This window comes from Sorex fumeus, unplaced genomic scaffold (genome assembly GCF_029834395.1).
Source record: "Sorex fumeus unplaced genomic scaffold, SorFum_2.1 ptg000043l, whole genome shotgun sequence".
Lineage (NCBI taxonomy): Eukaryota > Metazoa > Chordata > Mammalia > Eulipotyphla > Soricidae > Sorex > Sorex fumeus.
In genome coordinates, this window is record NW_026606100.1 from 2,998,995 (window position 1) to 3,019,004 (window position 20,010).

The window sequence follows — 20,010 nt, forward strand, 5'->3', positions numbered from 1 at the left end:
TTTGTGATTGCACATGTTATATTCATGTATTTAGTTAGTCCATTTAAAGTGAATTTTTTAGTAAATTACATTTGTTATATGCCATGTTTTGTATCAGATCAGGAACCCCTATATATTGTTGAAGATATTCAATTGCATGGTATTTTTGGCTAAGAAGCAATGAGAGTATAATGGAAGTATTGCCAATATTTCACCACCGAAAATCTTGCTCTTTTGGAATAGATACATTGTATCAAAGATAAAAAGTATTTTCCTAATTAACTGAGAGATAGTGTTACTCACAATATGATTGAATATTATCACATAATATTTTGTCATATTCTTTAGTCTGCTATCTTCAAAAGGTGTTAAGTGTGGGTTGAATCATTTTCCATTCCTAGATGCTGGTGTCAGAGCTCTCAGGGAAGAAAAAGAGCATCTAAGTGCTTCTTATTTTGAGATTATAGAAATTCCCAGAAAGTTCACCATTTAAACTACAAGAAGAGGCTATTCAGCACGAGTGGCTTAGTAATTCGAGGTTGCTTGAACGAGAGGGGAAAGGAAGCTGACCCTCTTATACCCCCATAGTGGAAACCGTTCCTTCCTTTCCTCTCCCTGAGAGGTATGCAAGTAGAGATGCTCGGATTATTTCTCTTCTCCTGATTCAGTCACCTGACTGAATCAGGAATGAGAATCACCTGTTATTAAACTGCTGCAGGGATGATACTCCCGGAGAGACTGGTCCAGGCTGAGAACTCTGTGGCCTTCTTGGAATAGGGGCAGGCAGAAGCCCCTTCCGGTCTGAAGGACCAAGCAGCCTGCAGCCACACCTGACACCCTCCAACTTAGAAATAGCCCAACTCCACAAATAAACCTCATAAATCTGCCAATCCCACCATATTGTCTCACGGAGTCTGTGGCCACAGATACCTCATATATTCCTAGTACTGTCAACCCAGTAGAATCACAGAAAATCTGAAGGGGAAGTTGTACAGAAGAGTGGCACGCTGAGTGAGTTTAAACAGAACACAGAAGACTCAGCTAGCATTCACCAGCACAGGAGATCCTCAGACAATGTCTAGAAACATCACTGTGCCATAGAACACATCACGAACTGATGTATTAACCCAAAATGTGATCATTCCATTTGCCTTTGTGATTTAACTAACAATATGAGGTAAATTCGACTGTGTCTGCAAGGGGGAGGACTGGGATAGTGGGTGGGAAATTAGGGGCATTGGTGGAGGGTAGATCACTCTACCGGTGGGACTGGTGTTGGATCACTTAATGCCTGAAACAACTGTTTTATAAACAAGTTGATAAATCACAGGGTTATAATAAAAAAAAAAATTTTAAACCCGCTGAAGCACTAAAGCAGAAGAGGCCCCAGTTTGGCCGAGACATGAAGGACTGGAGAAAGTGGAGAACAGAAACTTCACAGGAGAGTTCTGGGCTTCCAACACTTGGCTGGATTTCCCCATTGGGTATGTGAGTGTGAATCCAACCTGGGGTTTACACTCTCCTCAGGGGGATTTCTCTTTTGAACCCATGTTCCCCCTTGAGTCCGTATCTTTCTACATCTCTTTGCCTGCTTGCTCTTTCAAGCTCGTGTTCTCTCTTGGATGCATCTTCCTTTCCTCACATCTGAATTCCATTCAGTGAGGGAATTATCTCATAGTTCCAATAGTGAAACTATCTTGCTTCACCAAATGAACAAATAAATCCTCCTCATGAGCAGGCTGCTCCTTAGAAGACAAGATCAAGGAACACAAGAAATCAAGGAACTATAACGTCCACGAATATGATGATGGAGGTAGGAGTCTTGCAGCTGGAGACAATGACAGCATCCCTTGTCTGAAGAACTGGCTCCTTAGAGGATCTGTCTATATGACTGGTCACACAAAGGCCCCCCAATAGCCAGTCAGGACAGGTCAGGAAACAGCAAAGTCCCCACAGGCATGCCCTTCCTCCTGTGAGTGGGTACCTCCCCCTAAGCACCATCATGCTGATCTACATCCCATGTATGAGCGAAGAAATAAGAGAGGCCTCTGCACTGAAAGAATTCATAGCCTCAAGTCTAGCCAGCCTGCTATGGCCAGGACAGTGAGGCATCAGAAACGAAACCAAGGTGGAGATCAATAGGTCAAGATAGTGTGCATCAGGAGCAAGTGAACATTCAAGAATGAAATTAATAAACTAGAAAAAGTACTATGGAGGGGCTGGAGCGATAGCACAGTGGGTAGGGCGATGGCCTTGCACGCCCAACCTGGGTTCGATTCCCAGCATCCCATATGGTCCCCCGAGCATGGCCAGGAATAATTCCTGAGTGCATGAGCCAGGAGTAACCCCTGTGCATCACCAGGTGTAGCCTAAAAACAAACAAACAAACAAAATCGAAATCTTGTGAATTCACAGTAAAATAAATAAATAAATAAAATTTAAAAAGAAAGAAAAAGAAAAAGTACTATGGAGTCAATCATAAAATAAAATGCAGTTCTTGGCATAAGAAAATGGACAAAAGGAGAGGTCAATAATGTTTCTCTGGGTAATATTTTAAACAATGTCTAGAAAGTTTGCTTTCTAAGAGTTTGAGAAGAAATTGTATGAAGAAAAATTGTGTGAAAAAAACATGTATTTTAATTTTGAAATCAGGTTAGCTTCTAATTCAGTATTGTACATTCTGTACAGTCTGTACAATAATAAAAGATAATAAAAATAATAAAATAAAATAAATAATTTTAAAAAGTCTATACATTCAGGATTGTAACTCTCGCTCTGTCTCTGTCTCTGTCTATCTCTGTTTCTCTCTCTCTCTCTCTCTCTTTGGTTTTTATGTTAAACCTGGTGGTGTTGGGTGCTATTCCTGAATCAGTCCTCAGAGGTCTGTATGGGGATTATGTGAAACCATGTGACGTACAGGGGATGAAACCCAGATTTCCTACATACAAAGTTATGTTTCAGCCCAGTGAGCTATATCTCTAGTCGTATATTAAGACTCTTAACCAGACTCACTATATATTAAATTAGTGAGTTATATGGATTCATTTTTATGTTGAACCATCTTTGCATTCCTTGTTACACACACACACACACACACACACACACACACAATTTGGTTTAATGGCTGATAATCTCATTACACTATGTGCCAGGTACTAGGTTTGTATTAACTCATGCAATCTTCACTCTATTATACAGATGCTACAATTATCCCCAATTTACAAATAAGAATATTGATGCACATAGAGATTAAAGTGACTTGGCAAAGATCATGCTGTCAATTCATGGGACAACTGGGCTGTGAATATAGGAAGTCAGATTCCAGAGACAGTGATAATACCCACTAATCCACAACTGAATTTAAGCTGTTCTGTTTGTTTACTTGGGGGTCATACCTGGCAGTACTCAGGGACTACTCCCAGCTCCGTGCTACCAGTGGTGCTCAAGGAGCCATGTGGTACTGGTATTGAATCTGGGTCTCCCACATATGAAACACATATTCGATCCTTTGACTTATCACACCATTCTAGGACTGGGATATTCTTTACTCCAGCTTTTGGAGTATATGCTCTATATCTCCCAATTATCCTGGTGCCAGTGGCCACCAGAGACATATTCTTCCATGATTGAAGAAATCAAGGAGACCAGGTTTCATGTTAAGATGTTACAAGAGCGAGAGTTGGCTCAAGGGCTGCTTTGTTGACATGTAGGAAGGTCCATTTGTTCCATTTGTTTTAAAGCCGATGCTCCCTTCACATTACTCGTAGGCTCATGGCCAAACCAAATATCAAAGGTTGTTTATACTAATCCCCTACTGGGAATTTCTGGTAAGTACCATGGCAAAAAGCAGGAATATACAAATTTATGAGAAAGAGAAGTAAAAATAACAACAATAGTTCTCCGAACTACCATGGGCACATTGATGAAACTTTTTTTTACCAAGAACTGGGTTTTATCTTATGATTAGCTTCATAGTTAAGTCTTTATTCTAGTTTATTAATTTCAGTATTGAATTTTCACTTATTATTTATTCATACTATCTTTATAAATATCCATTTTTGCATAAAGTTGACATTCCTTGGGGGACTGTTGCTGGGCATATGTGGCAGGGCACTCTTGTTCAGCTTGTTTTCTGCTGTGTTCGAGCAGATGCAAATTTGTCTGATGGCCAGTTGAGGAAATAATGAGGTACCTGAGTAAGGACAAGATCCACTGTTGCTTATGTGCCCCCATGGAGAACTAGCTTGTGTTGAGTAGTTGAGACATCAAAAAAAAACATATTTTCAACTTGGCATAAATGAAAAGATTCAATAGTAATCGTCATAAAAAAATAGTAATAGCATAAATTCGAAGCCCAGAACAAGGAGAGGACAGACTGAACTTCCATGAGTGTCTGGTCCCTGATCAAGTGGGTGTTTTCTAATCCTTAACATATGCTCCGATTCCTGTCCTCACCCAGGAGATGTCTCCTCAGGGCAGAACTCACCCACTCCCCAGACTCCCTCCTGGCCCAGAGCACAGCCTCTTGTGCCTACCTTTCCTCAACCCTCCTCCCCAAACCAGCCTTCCTCAAATTCTGGTGCATATATAGGGTGCTGGTTCCATGTACTTCTCTCTGTTTCAAATATCCACCCTTGTATTTGCTGTATGGGGTAAATGTTCTTTGTCCGGAAACCACCCTTTCCTTTACAATGGGTACCTCTTAGTGCTTCCTTCAGAACAGGAATCTGGGAGGGTTGCCCACCGGGGTGGGGTGGGGGCCTGAGTGTACAGGGCTGACGACTCTACAGAAGAGGAAAAACCAATCACGAGGCTGGGTTTCCAGGGGAGTCTCCCAGCCACCCTCATCCCGTTCCCCCACGAGGGAAAAAGCAAACCTCTCTAGTTGTTTGATGAGATGGAGTGTTTGAAAAGTGAGTTTAGTTTTGGGCAAGGACAGGAATCAGAGCATATGTCAGGGATTGGAAAAGACCTACTTGATCAGGGTCTGGCGATAAACACAGGACACTCGTGGAAGCCCCGGTACGGGGCAGCTGAGAGCTGGTCTGGTATGTCCTCCAGTATGTGCCTGGCTGCTGTCTCTCCCCCAACGCTCTTCATGGAGCTTCCTGGGTGCTGCCCTGGATGTAGAAGGTAAATCAGCGAAGCTCTGATCCTGGAAAAGTAAAAGTGCTGGAAAAGAGGAAACGGGCGAGCTCCAGTTGGCTCAAGGGCTGCTTTGTCAACATGTAGGAAGGTCCATTTGTTCCATAAAGGTTTATTGAGCATTTTTCTTATTTTGTTATTGAGCGTTTCCTGTTGTGGGTACCCTTCCAGGTATGGTTACAGCTGCTAGACAGCACGACACCCTCTTCTGATCAAGTTTTGCTCCAAATGAGTGGTTGCAAGGTCCATGAAACAAGATAATTCTGTCTTAGCTTCTAGCCAATGAGTATTCCATTGTGTCTACATACCATAGGCTTTTTGTTTTTAATCCAGTCATCTGTTCTTGGACACTTGGGTTGTTTCCATATTTTGGCCATGGTGACTAACACTGCAATGGTCATAGGAACACAGATATCTTTCTTGAAGAGTTTTTGGTCCTTGGGGTAGAAAAGCAATTCTACAAAGAGACACAATCCTGTACATTAAAGCAAAGAATTACAATTTAAAGACAGAGTAACTGCTGGAATGTATAGGGAAAACCTTTTCTTCCGAGATAGTATTTCAGTTGAAATCTAAATGACAGTGATCAAACATGGAGGGAAATGTTCCCAACAAGCATAGTGACAGCAAGTATCCACATTCACCTTTGAAGCAAAGTTGCCTCCAAATACTTCTCCCCTCCTCTTAGCCTCATGACATCCCCAAACAAACAAGTAATAAATGTTCTGAAGAGAAGGGAAAGAGGTGACGTAATTGTCCCCACAACCTCTCAGTAAACCAAGAAAATGAGGGGTACAGTGGAGCCCAAGATCTAGTCCAAACAACTGAGAGAAAAGTGTGCCTCTGTGTGTGTGTGTGTGTGTGTGTGTGTGTGCGCGCGCGCATTGTTGGGTAAAATGTCCATGCAACGGCTCCTCCAAAATTAGGTACTGGATGGAACTCTGCTGAGAGATGCAATTCTAGGGGACACGTGTCACCCAGTTGCAGAGAAGGGCATGCGGGAGGGCCCACAGATGAAGGTGTGTGGGGTGTTCAAGCCGAGACCTTGCACCTTGCCCAGAACTGTGCTGGAGATCCCGTCAGTAACCCTGGCAAGCTATCTAGTAAACAGCAGTTCTAAGGATGGTTGTTTATTAATCTGGGAGTGAAGGCCAGTCTGGCACTGCCTCGGCCACCAGGCTCACTGGGCTCCATGTCACTGAATTGTCAGACAGATTTGGCTTGGAGGACCAGCTTCATGGCCACAGCCACCACTCTGTGGAGGACCTCGTAAGTCATTTCTGGGGGATGGGACCTCATGCCAAGAGTGGCCACTTGCCTTGCCCCTGGTTAGGTCTAGGCAGGGTCCGGATGGGGTTTTCAGGTCCACTCCGGGCTCTATCACCAGGTGTCGGTGTCCCTCCTGAATCTACCTGATCTTCGATTTGAGGGAATTTTCAGACAAAGGGAAGATTGGACGTGGGGTGTGATTGACTGTAACATACTTTGATCCTCAGTAAAATCGGAGGAGGGGTGTGTGTGTGTGTTTGTGTGTGTGTGTGTGTGTGTGTGTGTGAGAGAGAGAGAGAGAGAGAGAGAGAGAGAGAGGAGTAACCCCTGAGCATCGCTGGATGTAGTTGCCACACCCCCACCAATAAATGACAATAGAAAGTTCCCTTATAACTTGCTTCTCACTTCGTCCTGGAGGAAGGCAAGAGTTTAGGGTGCTGACAACTACAGGGACATCATTAATATCATTATGTGACAAAGGCCTGGACAGCAGGACTTTCAAAGTTTGTGGAATGAGGGTCCAGTGTAGCAAAGGCCAGGGTGCAATCTGACAGCCACATGGGGGCATAGTACCGGGGAGGCAGCACACACAAATTCTGTCAGCAACAGCCCCAACCAACTTCCTGCCAGGTATGGGGCCAGGTATTTTAGGAGTCTGGATCTGGCTGGCGAAAAACAAAAAACACAGTAATCTCTCACAGGGAAATCTCAAACCAAGAGAAAAACCCTAAATTTCATCTGTTCTGAGAGTCAAGCCCTGTCTCAACCCACCAACGAGTACGGAGAGAGAGAGAAAGAGAGGAGAGGGGGAGAAAGAGAGAGAGAGAGGATGGGGGAGGGAGGGACAGAGGGAGAGAGAGTGAGAGAAAGAGAAAGAGAGATGGAGAGAGGGAGAGGTAGAGAGAGAGACTGGGGAAAGTGCTGTGGCTCTGAAGGCAGCTGGGGACCTCAGAGTGGAAATTATGGACATTGGTGTGAAAGATCCAAAAGATACCATAAGCCAGGTCCCACCGAGATATAGATCTTGTGGGACTTCAGTGACCTGTTAGATTCTGAGTTTAGCATTTAGAGGATTCAGAGAAAATGAACATCCACATTGACCTCAAAAAAGGAAGTTGAGAACAACAGAAGTTCCCCCCAAGTTAATCTGCTTTGCCCCTATGCCAGGTCCCAAAAACAGCTTGAGTTTGTCATTTCCAGACCCCCACACTCTCGGGCCCAGGCTGCCTAACTTAAAGCCTGTTCACATAGGAGCATCACAGGCCCTGGAGGATGGGCTCCAAGCAAACCCCTTTTGCTTGGTCTTTATTTCAGCCTCATCCAACTCAACTCCCTTTGATTGATCTCTGCCTAGCAACTGGGGGGGGGGGGGGGGGAGCGGTGTACGGGACTCAGAGTTAAGGCCTGTGACACTTCTTAGTGCACCAACAGCCCTGGCCCAGAGACTCCCAGTTGAATCCCAAAATGGATTTGTGCCATACAGAAATGCCTCTGGAACCCAACCATTTACAATCTAGAGATTTACATTTACAATAGCGGTCATGAGAGCTCTCATGATATTCAAAATGAGCAATGGAGGGACTGGAGGGATAGCACAGCGGGTAGGGTGTTTGCCTTCTACGCAACCAACCCAGGTTCGATTCCCAGAATCCCATATGGTCCCCTGAGCACCGCCAGGAGTTATTCCTGAGTGCAGAGCTAGGAGGAACCCATGAGCATCACAGGGTATGACCCAAAATGCAAAAAAGTAAGGTAAAAGGTAAAGGCCCTCCCGTTGATCGTCGATTTGCTCGAGCGGGCCCAGTAACGTCTCCATTGGAGACTTTGTTGTTACTGTGTCTGGCATATCGAATACTCTCGGTAGCTTGCCGGGCTCTCCGAGAGGGGCGGAGGAATCAAACTCGGGTCGGCCATGTTTGCAAAAAAGTAAAAAATGAAAAATTTAAAAATGAGCAATGGAAAATAAATTATCTAGTATCCACCCCTGGCAGGTAGGCTTGAATGGTGGTGGGAAATTTTGAGCAAAACATAATGCCCAAAATTAGAGAGAGAGTATTTGGGGAAACTGTCTGCGATAGAGGAAGGGTAAGGACTGGGATGGGGCGGGGGCAGGGGGCCTGCAACAGGGGGGATACTGGGAACATTGGTAGTAGAAAATGTGCACTGGTGGAGGGATGGGTGTTCCGTCATTGTGTGGCTGAATCTCAAACATGAAAGCTTTGTAACTCTATCTCACGGTAATACAATTAAAAAAAAAAGTAATGTGGAGCTCATGCCCAATTCAATCAGCTTAATCAATGGCTGAACAAATAGCAGTATTCCTACATTATTAAAAAAAAAAAGGCCTGTGACACTTATTAGCCACAGAGTCTGGCTCCCACACCCGAGGCAGCCACCAGTGCTAACTAGACGAAAGGCAAGGCAGTGATTTTTTTCTCATTTTCCTCCACTCTAGGGTAAGGAGCATGTTTCTGAAGTCCTCACTTGTTGTCTTCCTTCTGTGTGTGGTGACAGCCTCCTGCTCTGAACCCCAGAACTGTGAAGATATTCGAAAGACCTGCTCGGTGATTGCCTGCAACACCCCAGGCCGAGATGGGCGAGATGGACCCAAGGGAGAAAAGGGAGAGCCAGGTATGAGGCAAGCTGCTCTGTCCCTGCATGGGACTCCCTCCACCCCCAGACACGAGCTGGCTGGCACCTTCTTCATGCCCGTGAATGGCACAGGAGGATTTGCTTGCAAAATCTTTCTCTCCAAATCTAAGATGTTTCTGGGTCCTCTGGAATTCCACCTCTTCACACAGGGCTTGGCTGAGGGTGATTGTCTTTTGAGAAGGGGCGTCTGCATGTTTGGGGACCCAGGATAGGCCATCCCCTGGGGTTCACAAGGCTTTTTCTTTTTGGGGTCAACACTAGCTCATTGGCGGTTTCTTGGGGACCCTTTGAGTGGAGGATTTTTTTGCCTTTGCAGGAAGAAAATATCAGTGATCCCTCAGGTCACATTTCCTTGTTCTTCCAACAGGGGAAGGGCTCAGAGGTCTGCAAGGCCCTCCTGGGAAAATGGGGCCTCAAGGAGTGCAGGGGGCCCGCGGGATTCCTGGGCCCCAGGGTCCCAAGGGAGATCAAGGAGACTGTTCAGGTAAGGATCCCTTCCTGGTGTGGTGTGGGCTGGGGCACACAGGCCCCAGACCAGTGGGTCAGTGGGAGGGGTCCCTTCTGATCCCTGATGGAGATACTCTACATCCAAACCTTGTACCAGATACACTTCAGGGCCTCGAGGGGTTGCCTCTCCTGCCTGACTACATCAGCTCCTTGAATTGTGTTGTTTTGCTCAGTGTCATCTATGATGTTATAATGCTGAGGGAAAATAAAACAGATTCCTGGTCAAAGGATTCCTCCACCAACCTTGTGGAGTCTACATGGATTTTCTCCCACATTCCAAACAGTCTTCTTGAGTCTCTTGTCCCAGGAGTGGCAGGAACAGTCTGCCTCAATGGTTTAAGGTTGTTGTCTGGCAAGCACACATTCCTGATTCAAACCAGAGGCCTCCTACAAGCACCAAGGTCCTGCCGTGAACATCCGTGAAGAGAAAAGTCCAGAAGATGGCTCATTATCTTCAAAAGCTCCTGTGAACAGCATAGGGGAACGAAGGTTAATCGTCAGGGCCATATGTGGCACAATTCATTCCCAGGTTCAATCCCCGGCACCCCATATAATCCCACAAATCCTGCCAGGAGTGATCCCTGAATGCAGAACCAAGAGCAAGTCCTGAGCACAACCAGATGTGACCCCCCCAAAGCAGATATATAGGGAAACTCCTAGAAAATGGGACAGCAACTTATTTCAAAGTAAAATAAAGTCAATATCAAGAAAATTTAAATTATTATTATTTTTCCAACATCAGTCAAATGAATAAAAGTATAAAGAGTGTTCCTGAAATTAAAAATAAGAGAAAATGATTATAAGATTCTTTTTCAGGGGGTTTAGCAATAGTACAGTGGGCAAGGCAGCTTGTATATGACTGACCTGGGTTCAATCCCCAGCACTACATACAGTCCTCTGAGCCTGAGCACAGAACCAGGAGTAAGCTCTGAACACCATCAGGTGTGCCCGCCAATCAAATAAAATAATTTTTTAAAAAAAGAATTGGACTTATCATACAATAATAATAATCTTGCAATATGTGAGTGTGTGAGAAAAAGATCCAGAGCTATAATTGAATACCTTACATTATCATAGCTATTAGTATTAGTATTAGTATTATTATTATTATTATTATTATTGGGCTGGAGCAATAGCACAGTGCGTAGGGTGTTTGCTGACCCAGGTTCGATTCCTCCGTCCGTCTCGGAAAGCCCAGCAAGCTACCGAGAGTATCTCACCTGCACGGCAGAGCCTGGCAAACTCCCCATGGCGTATTCCATATGCCAAAAACAGTAACAACACGTCTCACAATGGAGACGCTACTGGTACCCGCTCGAGCAAATTGATGAACGACAGGAAGACAGGCAGTGCTACAGTGCTATTATTATTATTATTATTATTATTATCATTTTCATTGTCATTTCATAGTAGTTATAGAGTTGTGATTCATAAGAGTTACTAGGATATTTTGGGGTGGATAGAAATTCAGTTCTTTTCCCTTTTGCGTCTTTTGTTTTTTTCACTTTTCTGGACGAACCATCCTCTTCGGAAAGTTCTTCGCTTCCCCTTGGTGCTCTGCTGTCTAACATAGCGCCCTCTCTCAGTAAGTGTCCTTTCCCTACTGCTTTGTAGCCATGGAGACCACGTTGGCTCGCTTAGAGAAAGAAATGAGGAGCCTGAAATCAGAGCTGGATGAAGTCAAAAGGCGTAAGTGTGTTTTCTGATCTCAGTGCTCCGGGCTTGGGAAGAGCAGAAGAGAACTAACAGCTAGGAACACACCTGGTGGTGGAGTGTGGGTCACCATTATCTCATACTCTGGGCTCATTCAACCCTCTTTTCAGTCCTTCTTGAGAGAATTAGAGTCACTTTATTTATGTAAGAGCAAAGCGTTGAACATTTGCTTGACCTCACACAGCTTGGACATAGCAGGGGGTGTTGGTCTGTCTGCAGTCTTTACTCACCCTTCAGTAACTGGGACTTGCTCTTCAGCTGAGGGGGGGTGTCCTTACAAGGATCTAACCACAGGTGGTGGGCTTGTCACTATTATTCAGAGACTGGTGTTTCCCAGGGGAGGATTCTTTCACCTGCTATCCTGGGTCGGTCTCCAAGTTCAATCTCCCCCACCTTTTGTAATTTCAGTGCAAAGCTTCTCCTTGGGCAAAAAGAGAGGGAAGAAGTGGTACGTAACCAATGGGGAAAAAATGCCTTTTGCCCAAGTGAAGTCAGTGTGTGCTCAGCTTCAGGCCAACATAGCCACCCCAAAAAACGCTGAGGAGAACCAAGCCATTCAGAACGTGGCCAACGACATTGCCTTCCTGGGCATCACAGATATGGAGACAGAAGGCCAGTTTATGTATGTGACGGGAGGGAAGATCACGTACAGCAACTGGAAGAAGAATGAGCCTAATGATCATGGGTCAGGGGAGGACTGTGTGGTCCTCTTAAAAGATGGCAACTGGAACGACATCTCCTGCTCATCCTCCTTTGTGGCTGTCTGTGAATTCCCGGCCTGAGAACATGGCTTCCTTCCTGCTGAGTTCTCTGTTGCTCTGAAAGGGAATTTGATGCTGGTCTTACTGATGCCAGGTGTTGGCATAGGTGGGTTTACACACACACACACACACACACACACACACACACACACACACACACACCCATGCACATACACTGCTGTGTTGTAGTCATGGGGGTAGTTGAGAACAAAGGCAGCCTTCCTGGGTCTGGTTTGTTTTACCGGCACCACAAGAGGGGACAAATGGTTAGGTAGACTGTGTCCCTCTCCACAAGGCATCACTGGTCTCATTTCCTCCCCAGTCAGCTTCCACATCCTTCTAATTCCAGTTCAAAGTTTAATGACTCCATTATTAGTAGATATAAGAGAATAAATGCTGTGAAAGTAGAGTTTTACACCCTGCAGTTCAAGTCTTGTAGCATTGTCCCATCTGCAAAGGAAGCCTCCCTTCTGAGCAGGCTTCTGATGTGATCTTGACCCACAGGCCAGCTCTTTACCATGGATGTTTTTCACTAATGGTGGTGGGAGGGAGCTGACATGTACAGAACTCAAACTGATGACTGGACAAAGAGTTAATTCCAGCTCCAACTGTATGCCATCTGCAAAAGGAATAAATATGTCCTAAATGGACCAAAAGCCACTTTCACTTCATAAAATATTGTTGGTAAAATTAGTGTTCCACATAAAGTAACAAAATAGGAGACTAACACCCAAGAATGGCCGAGATTAGTACCAGGAATTTTACTCCATGGCTTGGAGGCCAACCACACATACTAGGGGAAAAGGGAGCTCAGATAAAGAGGGGAACACCAAATAAAGGTGTTGGGAGGATCCTCCCAGGATGGGAGAAGCATGCGGAAAATAGACTATAGACTAAACATGATTGTTACCCATTGCCTCTTTTGCAAACCAAAACACCCAATAAGAGAGAGAGAACAAAAGGGAATGCCCTGCCACAGAGGTAGGGTGGGATGGGGAGGGTGGGGGGTAGAAGGGATACTGGGATCCATGGTGGTAGGAAATGGGCACCGGTGGAGGGATGGGTATTTGATCATTGTATAATTGAAACCCAAGCACAAAAATGTGTAAGTCTGCAACTGTACCTCATGATGTCTCACTATTAAAAAAATTTTTTAATAAAAAAAATTAGTGTTCCATGGTATTACTTTTTATAACTGTACTACTAAAGAAAACCCTCCCCTGTAATCTGTGCTTGATGACCATCTGTTTAGTAGAATGTGTGTTGGATGTGTGTTGAATACAGTTGGAGCCATTGATACAGGGTAGAGTTGCCTAATGGGTGAGCTTCTTTGGCAAGACTACAGGGCAGGGCTGAGAGTTGGGTTCTAACATGCTGAAGGATTTGGGTGCAGGGGATAAAGCTCATACCTTGGGTCTCTATCATGTAGATGCCACATCCCTGAAGTTTCAATCCTGCAAAGCTCTTTGTCGTGGACTGCCCTTGGGAGGCAACAAGAGAACTTGTTAACATGCAGCACAACAAACCACTGTTTTCAGTTCAAATCCACACAACTCGACAAAGCCGTGGGGAAATGCTTCGAATGTAGAGGCACTGTGGAAACTGTAGCTATGGGAAAAACCAGACATCTTTTACCAGGAAAGATGTCTTTTAGAAGGAATGATGAGGCACACAAGATAGGCCAGAACAAAAATGGTACCACAGTTACGCATGAAGTTACACCTACATTTTTCCAGAACCATGACAAACAGGGAAACAACAGATGAATAAACATTAGGCAGCTCCTCTATTTTATGTTATGGGCTGGAATCTTCTGGAATCTTGGCTGCCCTCAGAAGATTGTTCTTTCTGGTTGATTATTTTTTTCTTTTTGGGTCACACCTGGCAATGCACAGGGGTTACCTCCTGGCTTTGCACTCAGGAATTACTCCTGGCGGTGCTCAGGGGACCATATGGGATGCTGGGAATCGAACCTGGGTCAGCCGTGTGCTAGGCAAACGCCCTACCTGCTGTACTATTGCTCCAGCTCCTAGAGGAGTTTCTTTAGCTTGAAAATGTAAGAGATAATGCCACGTGCTTCATATTCATTACCTCCCAGGGTGAAATGATTTACTCTCTGTCCAGAAAACACAATTAGAATCTGCAAGACCAGCACAAATATTTTATCCCCCTTTCAGGCAACCTCTTCCAGTTCCATCTAGGATGACTGCTCCTGTCCTGTTCCCTCACCTACAGGGGCTTGATTTCCTGCTCTGAGAGCTTCTGAGCTACCCAAGACTGACCTTCTGCCCTGCCACATCCTCTGAGGATCCTGACTAGTTCTCTCTCCTCCTGGACCATCTTCTCCCCAAGTTTGCTCTCCCCCACCAGATTCAGTGCCTGGCAATCCTTTCTTATGTCCTCTCTCTATATGCAGCCCTTTGCCACCATTCCCTTCTAAAATGAAGGGAACCACCTCTCTCTGCCCATGTCCCAAAGCTTATCAGCTAGCCACAGGACACTGAGCAATTAGCTCAAGAAAAAGAGAAGTGTGGGGGTGGAGTGACGATACGAAGGGTAGGGCATTTGCCTTGCCCGTGCTCTACCCAGGTTCAATCCTTGACATCCCATATGGTCCCCTGAGCTTGTCAGGAGTGATTTCTTAGCACAGAGCCCAGAGTAACCCCTGAGCATTGCCAGGTGTGATGCCCCCCAAAAAAAAAATAAAAAACAACCAAAAACAGTGGAGAAATTTAAATATGTTTGATTCTCTGATGGAGGACATAAATCAACCATTCAGCACCTGCTTTTCATGTCAGAGACCTTGATTCAATGCTTTGCACAACAACAACAAAAAAAAAATCAATGAATTTATTGAATTTAAGGTCCACAGTTGGAAGCCTGTTTCAAGTGCTGGGGGAGAAGGCAGTTGGGATAGAGATGGGACCACTAAGTCAATGATGGTTGGAGGGATTGCCCAGGATAAAGAAAATCCCTGCCACAGAGGCAGGGGTTGGGGTGGAGTAGGGGTGGTGAGAAGAGGGATACTGGGGAATTGGTGGTGGGAAATGTACACTAGTGGAGAGATGGGTGTTCCATCATTGTATAACTGAAACTCAAGCATGAAAGTTTTGTAACTATATCTCCCGGTGATTCCATTTAAAAAAAAAAAAAAAGCTTGTTTCTCATGAGAGTCCAAAGGTAGAAACTGAAGTTTCCTCCAAGGCCTTTCAAGACCTGGAACAAGAGGGAAACTATGCGTTCAAGGTGACCCTCCAAATAGCCTCTTTCTCCAGGTTAGAAAGGAGACAAAGCACGCAAGGGAAATGCCTTGATGCCGTGTATGATCTCTGTTCCCTTGGCAAGCCCCTGCTTGTTCTGTTGCAGAGGGAACCTTGGAGGCCCGTGGTTTCCCAGGCTGCTCTAGGCTAGGGAGTGGATAGCATATTTGAGTTCTTCCATTGCGTCTCGCTCTAAGGCAAGACCTGCGTGAGAGCTGCATTCCTGTCAGCTACATCCTAGAGCATTCCCAGAAAGGAAGCTGAAGTGAGTCTTCAAATTCCGGGGGTCTGTGGTCCCGCCTGAGTGATACCCAGCAGCAGAGTGTGGCCTGGGGTCTCTGGACCTCAGTGGGACTGACAGGGGGCAGCTTGATGGCAGGATGTTTGGGACTCAGAAGCACAGATCTACAGTTTGAGGTTGGCTCCCTGAGCCTCCATCTCCCCATCTGCAAAATGATTTGTAAAGACTCCTCCCTTCTCAAGCGGAAAGAACCCAGGGTCACACCTTTGCTCAAAGTCCTGTGGGACCCATTTCCAGTGCAAAGTAGCCATCTCTGGAACATGCTTTCAGGTGCTAAGGCCCATCAGCTTTGAGAACTCTTGCTCAAAGCCATAGAAGGTCACTCTTGGGCTGGAGCTATAGCACAGCAGGTAGGACAATTGCCTTGCATGTGGCCGACCTGGGTTCGATCCCCAGCATCCCATATGGTCCCCCGAGCACCACCAGGAGTAATTCCTGAGTGCAGAACTAGGAGTAACCCCTGTGCATCGCTAGGTGTGACCCAAAAAGCAAAAATAAATAAATAAATGACATAGAAGGCCGGTCTGAAGCAGGGTGGGGGATGCAAATAATCTCTGCTCTCAAGAGGGACCTGGAGTTTAAATGACAAAAGTAAGTCAGCAGCCTCCATGGAAGTTGAAATGAACGATGTGACCGAGATTTTTTCCTGTGCAGAACGGAAGCTGGTCCAGAGGGCAGCACTCAGACCTGGGGTCTGGATGCTGGGATTGTGGAGCTCTGTTCCTGCAGACCCAATTCTCCTTTCTTTCTTTTTTAAAATCTGGGCTACTCGACAATGCTCAGGGCTTACTCCTGTCTCTGCAGCCAGGAATCACTCCTGGCAGTGCTCGGGCAACCATAGGGAGTGCCGGGGATCGAACTCAGATGAGCTGCATGCAAGGCAAGGACTGTACGGCCAGTCCAGCCCAGGCCCGGCTCTCTCCGCCACCCTCCAGCTCTGCTTTTTCTTGCTCCCGGCCATGCCCAGGTCAGAGGAGATGCTGCTGGAGCGCGGATAGAAGGCCAAGCTCTCGTGTTCCTCAAACCTCCTTCCTGCCGGGAACCAGCCTGCCCCCCTCCTCCCTGGTAGATGAGCCACACCTGGGGTCACGGGGAGACCCTTCACTCACCCCCTTGGGATATGTTCTTGGCAGAGAGCTTCTGACCCGGAAGCTTGTTTGCTCATTATTGTGTAACTGACCTGTGCTCTGAAACCTGCCAGGAATCAGGGATCTTTCCCCATTTCGTTAACCAGAAAGGATCCAATGTCATGATGGCGCCTGGGTTCCAGGTATCCAGGAACAGCCTTTGTGATGGGATGTTGTCCTCGCAGCTCTGAGTGGCTAATGGAGTGCTGTGAAGAGAGGAGGGGTTCAGGGCTGGGGTCCACCTGGGAAGGGGTGTTCCCAGCATATGGAAGAGACAATGTCTCCTTTGGACTAGTGGTTTGTGCAGGCAAACACAGGTGTCAGAGTCAAAACAAGTAGGAGGGCAGCGCCCTTTAGCCCTAGCTAAACAAATGCCCCGCACTAAGCAAACCACCGACCACCCCAGAGCCAGCCTGGCCTGGCTCCTTAGCTCCGTGTGTCACTCACCAGACTCTTCAGAGTTGGGACCAGCTGCGTTGCCAGGAACACTCGACAACTCAAAGAATCTTGGCTTAGCCTTGGACCCAGAGAATCCAACTCGCAGAAATCTGTCACCTTCCCGGGACCCCTCAATGACCCGGATGTGCGGTCAGCTTTGGAAATTGCTGTCCCAAGAAATGCATCGCCAAAGTATTTGCTGGCTTCTCTCGGCTTTGCAGGGCACCCAAGAGTCAGGACACTGGGGCTGCTGCACTCTCCGTAGACCCTTCCAGAGCCCAAGAAGTTTTCTGCTTTACAAAGTGTCAAATCTCAAATAACCTCCTTCCACAAGCATCTGCTGGCCCAAAATTCATTTCCAGAGTCGTGGAATAGCCTTGGATGGTTTGAGGGGTGACAAGTCCCTGGTGAGTGGACACTCTGAGTAGGGAATTGTGAGCAACAGGATTTGGAGGTATTTGGATGCATTCTTGTCCATCTATGAAGAAAATAATAGTCCCAGTGCTAGAAATTTCCAGTCTTCTATTGATAGGGCCCAACCTCTGCCTTCCCCTAACTTGTGCCCAGGCCTCTCTCTGTTCCCGCCTCCCTATGGAGCATGGGGTCTGGTGACTCCAAGAGCTCTGGGGAAAGAGGCACAGATGCTTGATTGTGGACAAAAAGAATCACGTGTGGCCCTGAGTTTTGATTTGGGACCGCCATGGCTTCACAGAGATGCTCTGGGAGTGAACAGGTTCCTCTTCCTTTGCCAGGTCTGGGATCATATCCTCCACCGAAGGCCTTATCCGGCCACTAAACTAAGCTGGGCCCCATCCCAGTCACCAGCATGAAGACTCCTTTCATTGTCTTTCATTGTCCTGGTAGCCACTCTTTCATCAGAACTCAGCTTGGCTGCTTGTTGCTTGTTTGCTTACCTTCTGACATGGGAGCAGAACTACGAAGAATTCTGAAGCCAGGGGGCTTAGATTCAAATCCTGACTCCTCCACTGAGCAGCTGTGCGGCCCTGGGTGAGTCACAGAGTCTCTGGACTCTAGTCCTCACTATCATTCTTCGAACCACAGTGGCTTCCTCACAGAGTGTCTGTGAGGGGAAAGGCGTGGACATTGTCAGAAACCTAGCAGAGTGCCGGGCTGCAGTCCTTGTCATGCAAACATTCCCTCTCACTGATGTGACTGTTGCAAAAAAATTCACCACTGCATCCCCAGGCCCTGGGAAAGGGCTGGTAACCACATGCACATTCAATATTAACTGAATAAATGAGTGAACAGAGGAATCGCTGAGTCTCAGGCTTGTCCTGAAATCGGTGACCCTCCTCTGTCTCTGGAGCTTAACTCAGCACGAAGCTGAATTTCGGCGGTGAGCTGCCATATTTCTTTTCTTTTGGTTTTGTCATTAAAGAACTGTGATTTACAACGGTTTTTTTTTTTAATTGAATCACTGTGGGAAAATTTACAAAACTTTTAGGTTTAAGTCTCAGTTATGCAATGATCAAACACATTTCCCTTCACCAGTACTTATTTTTCACCACCAAGAACCCCAATAAATATCCCCCCAACCCTCCTAATGCCTGTGAGGCAGATGAATTCTACCTAACACTCTATCTACTTTGATTACGTTCATTATTTCGACAAAAGATGCACCATTATTGTTTACAGTTTACATCCAACAATCAGAAATACTGAAAAGGCATTGTGAAATAATTTGTTTTCTACAGTTAGTTATGAGAACCATATGTTGTTGCGCGGCTGCTATCGCGGCCACGCAAATTTGGATTTCTGATATTTTACTTATTAAGCCTGGAGGTATTTCTGCCAAGAGCCAGATACTTACAAGATTGGTATTTGTGGCTCTGGAGCCATGGCTGTGCCAGAGAGCCGCTCGTGGGGGGCAACTCATGACCTCAGTAGGGCGTGAAGGACGAGCCAGAATGAACCCCTTCCCATGAGGTTTCAGTTGCCCCATCAGAGCTGGCTCATACCTGGCTTTCCAAAAAGCTCCAAGGAGGCCGCCATCTTGCTGTCCAGGGGGAAAAAGGCGGAAGGGGGCAACACCCTTTCCCTCCCGGGAAGGCATGGTACCATAGATTAATGCATAGTTCATTCACTTTTCTGCTGCAAGTTGCCATGCTCTAAATTAAGTCCTTGTGCTTCTGGAGCCATGGCCGTGGGAGCAACTCATGACCTCGGTAGGGCGTGAAGGACAAGCTGGGAACGGGATTTACAAAGTTTTTAATAGTTGAGTTTTAGACATAAAATAGTTCAATACCAATCCCACATCCAGTGTCAACTTCCCTCCACCAGTGTTCCCATATCCCCACCCATCCCCACTTGTCAACATGATGGCACATTACGAAGGCTCCATTGGTTGCAACTTAGATCTGATGTTTTCAGTGTTGTTGAGCCTGTGTTTTGGATATATGGCTGGACCACTGTTCCATATCATTAAGATAACTGACGCCCTGGTGCCTGTTCATCCATTACTCCCCATTCTCTAATCTCTCTCTTGATTTCTTTCTTTCTCTGTATGTCTCCTCTCTAAACACTGGGGTCAAGGATGACCTAGGCATTCCCCTTTTACTACAGTATACTTCTTTATCCAGTCGTCTATATACCACAGATAAGTAAGATCATCCTGTTTTTGTGTTTCTTCTTCTGGCTTATATCACTCAACATGCTCTCTTCCAATTCTGACCAGGTTCAGCAAATGGCATGATTTCATCATCCCTTGCAGCTGCATGGTGTGTATACATTGTGTGTATACATCACATCTTCATAATCCATTCATCTGCCCTGGAAGCCAAAGTTGATTCCATATCTTAGCTATTGTACTGAGTAAAGCAATAAATAATGGAGTGCAG

General features: G+C 46.0%; 1 protein-coding gene across 1 annotated transcript; it reads left to right on the top strand.

Moving 5' to 3' along the window:
* Positions 1-6,252: 6,252 nt before the first annotated feature.
* Positions 6,253-13,197, top strand: LOC130029921 (mannose-binding protein A-like). Its single transcript, XM_056121028.1, has 5 exons — positions 6,253-6,393; positions 8,849-9,024; positions 9,413-9,529; positions 11,167-11,241; positions 11,674-13,197. The coding sequence occupies exons 1-5, from the start codon at positions 6,317-6,319 to the stop codon at positions 12,045-12,047; spliced, it is 819 nt and encodes a 272-aa protein (XP_055977003.1). The 5' UTR covers positions 6,253-6,316; the 3' UTR covers positions 12,048-13,197.
* The last annotated feature ends 6,813 nt before the right edge of the window (positions 13,198-20,010 follow it).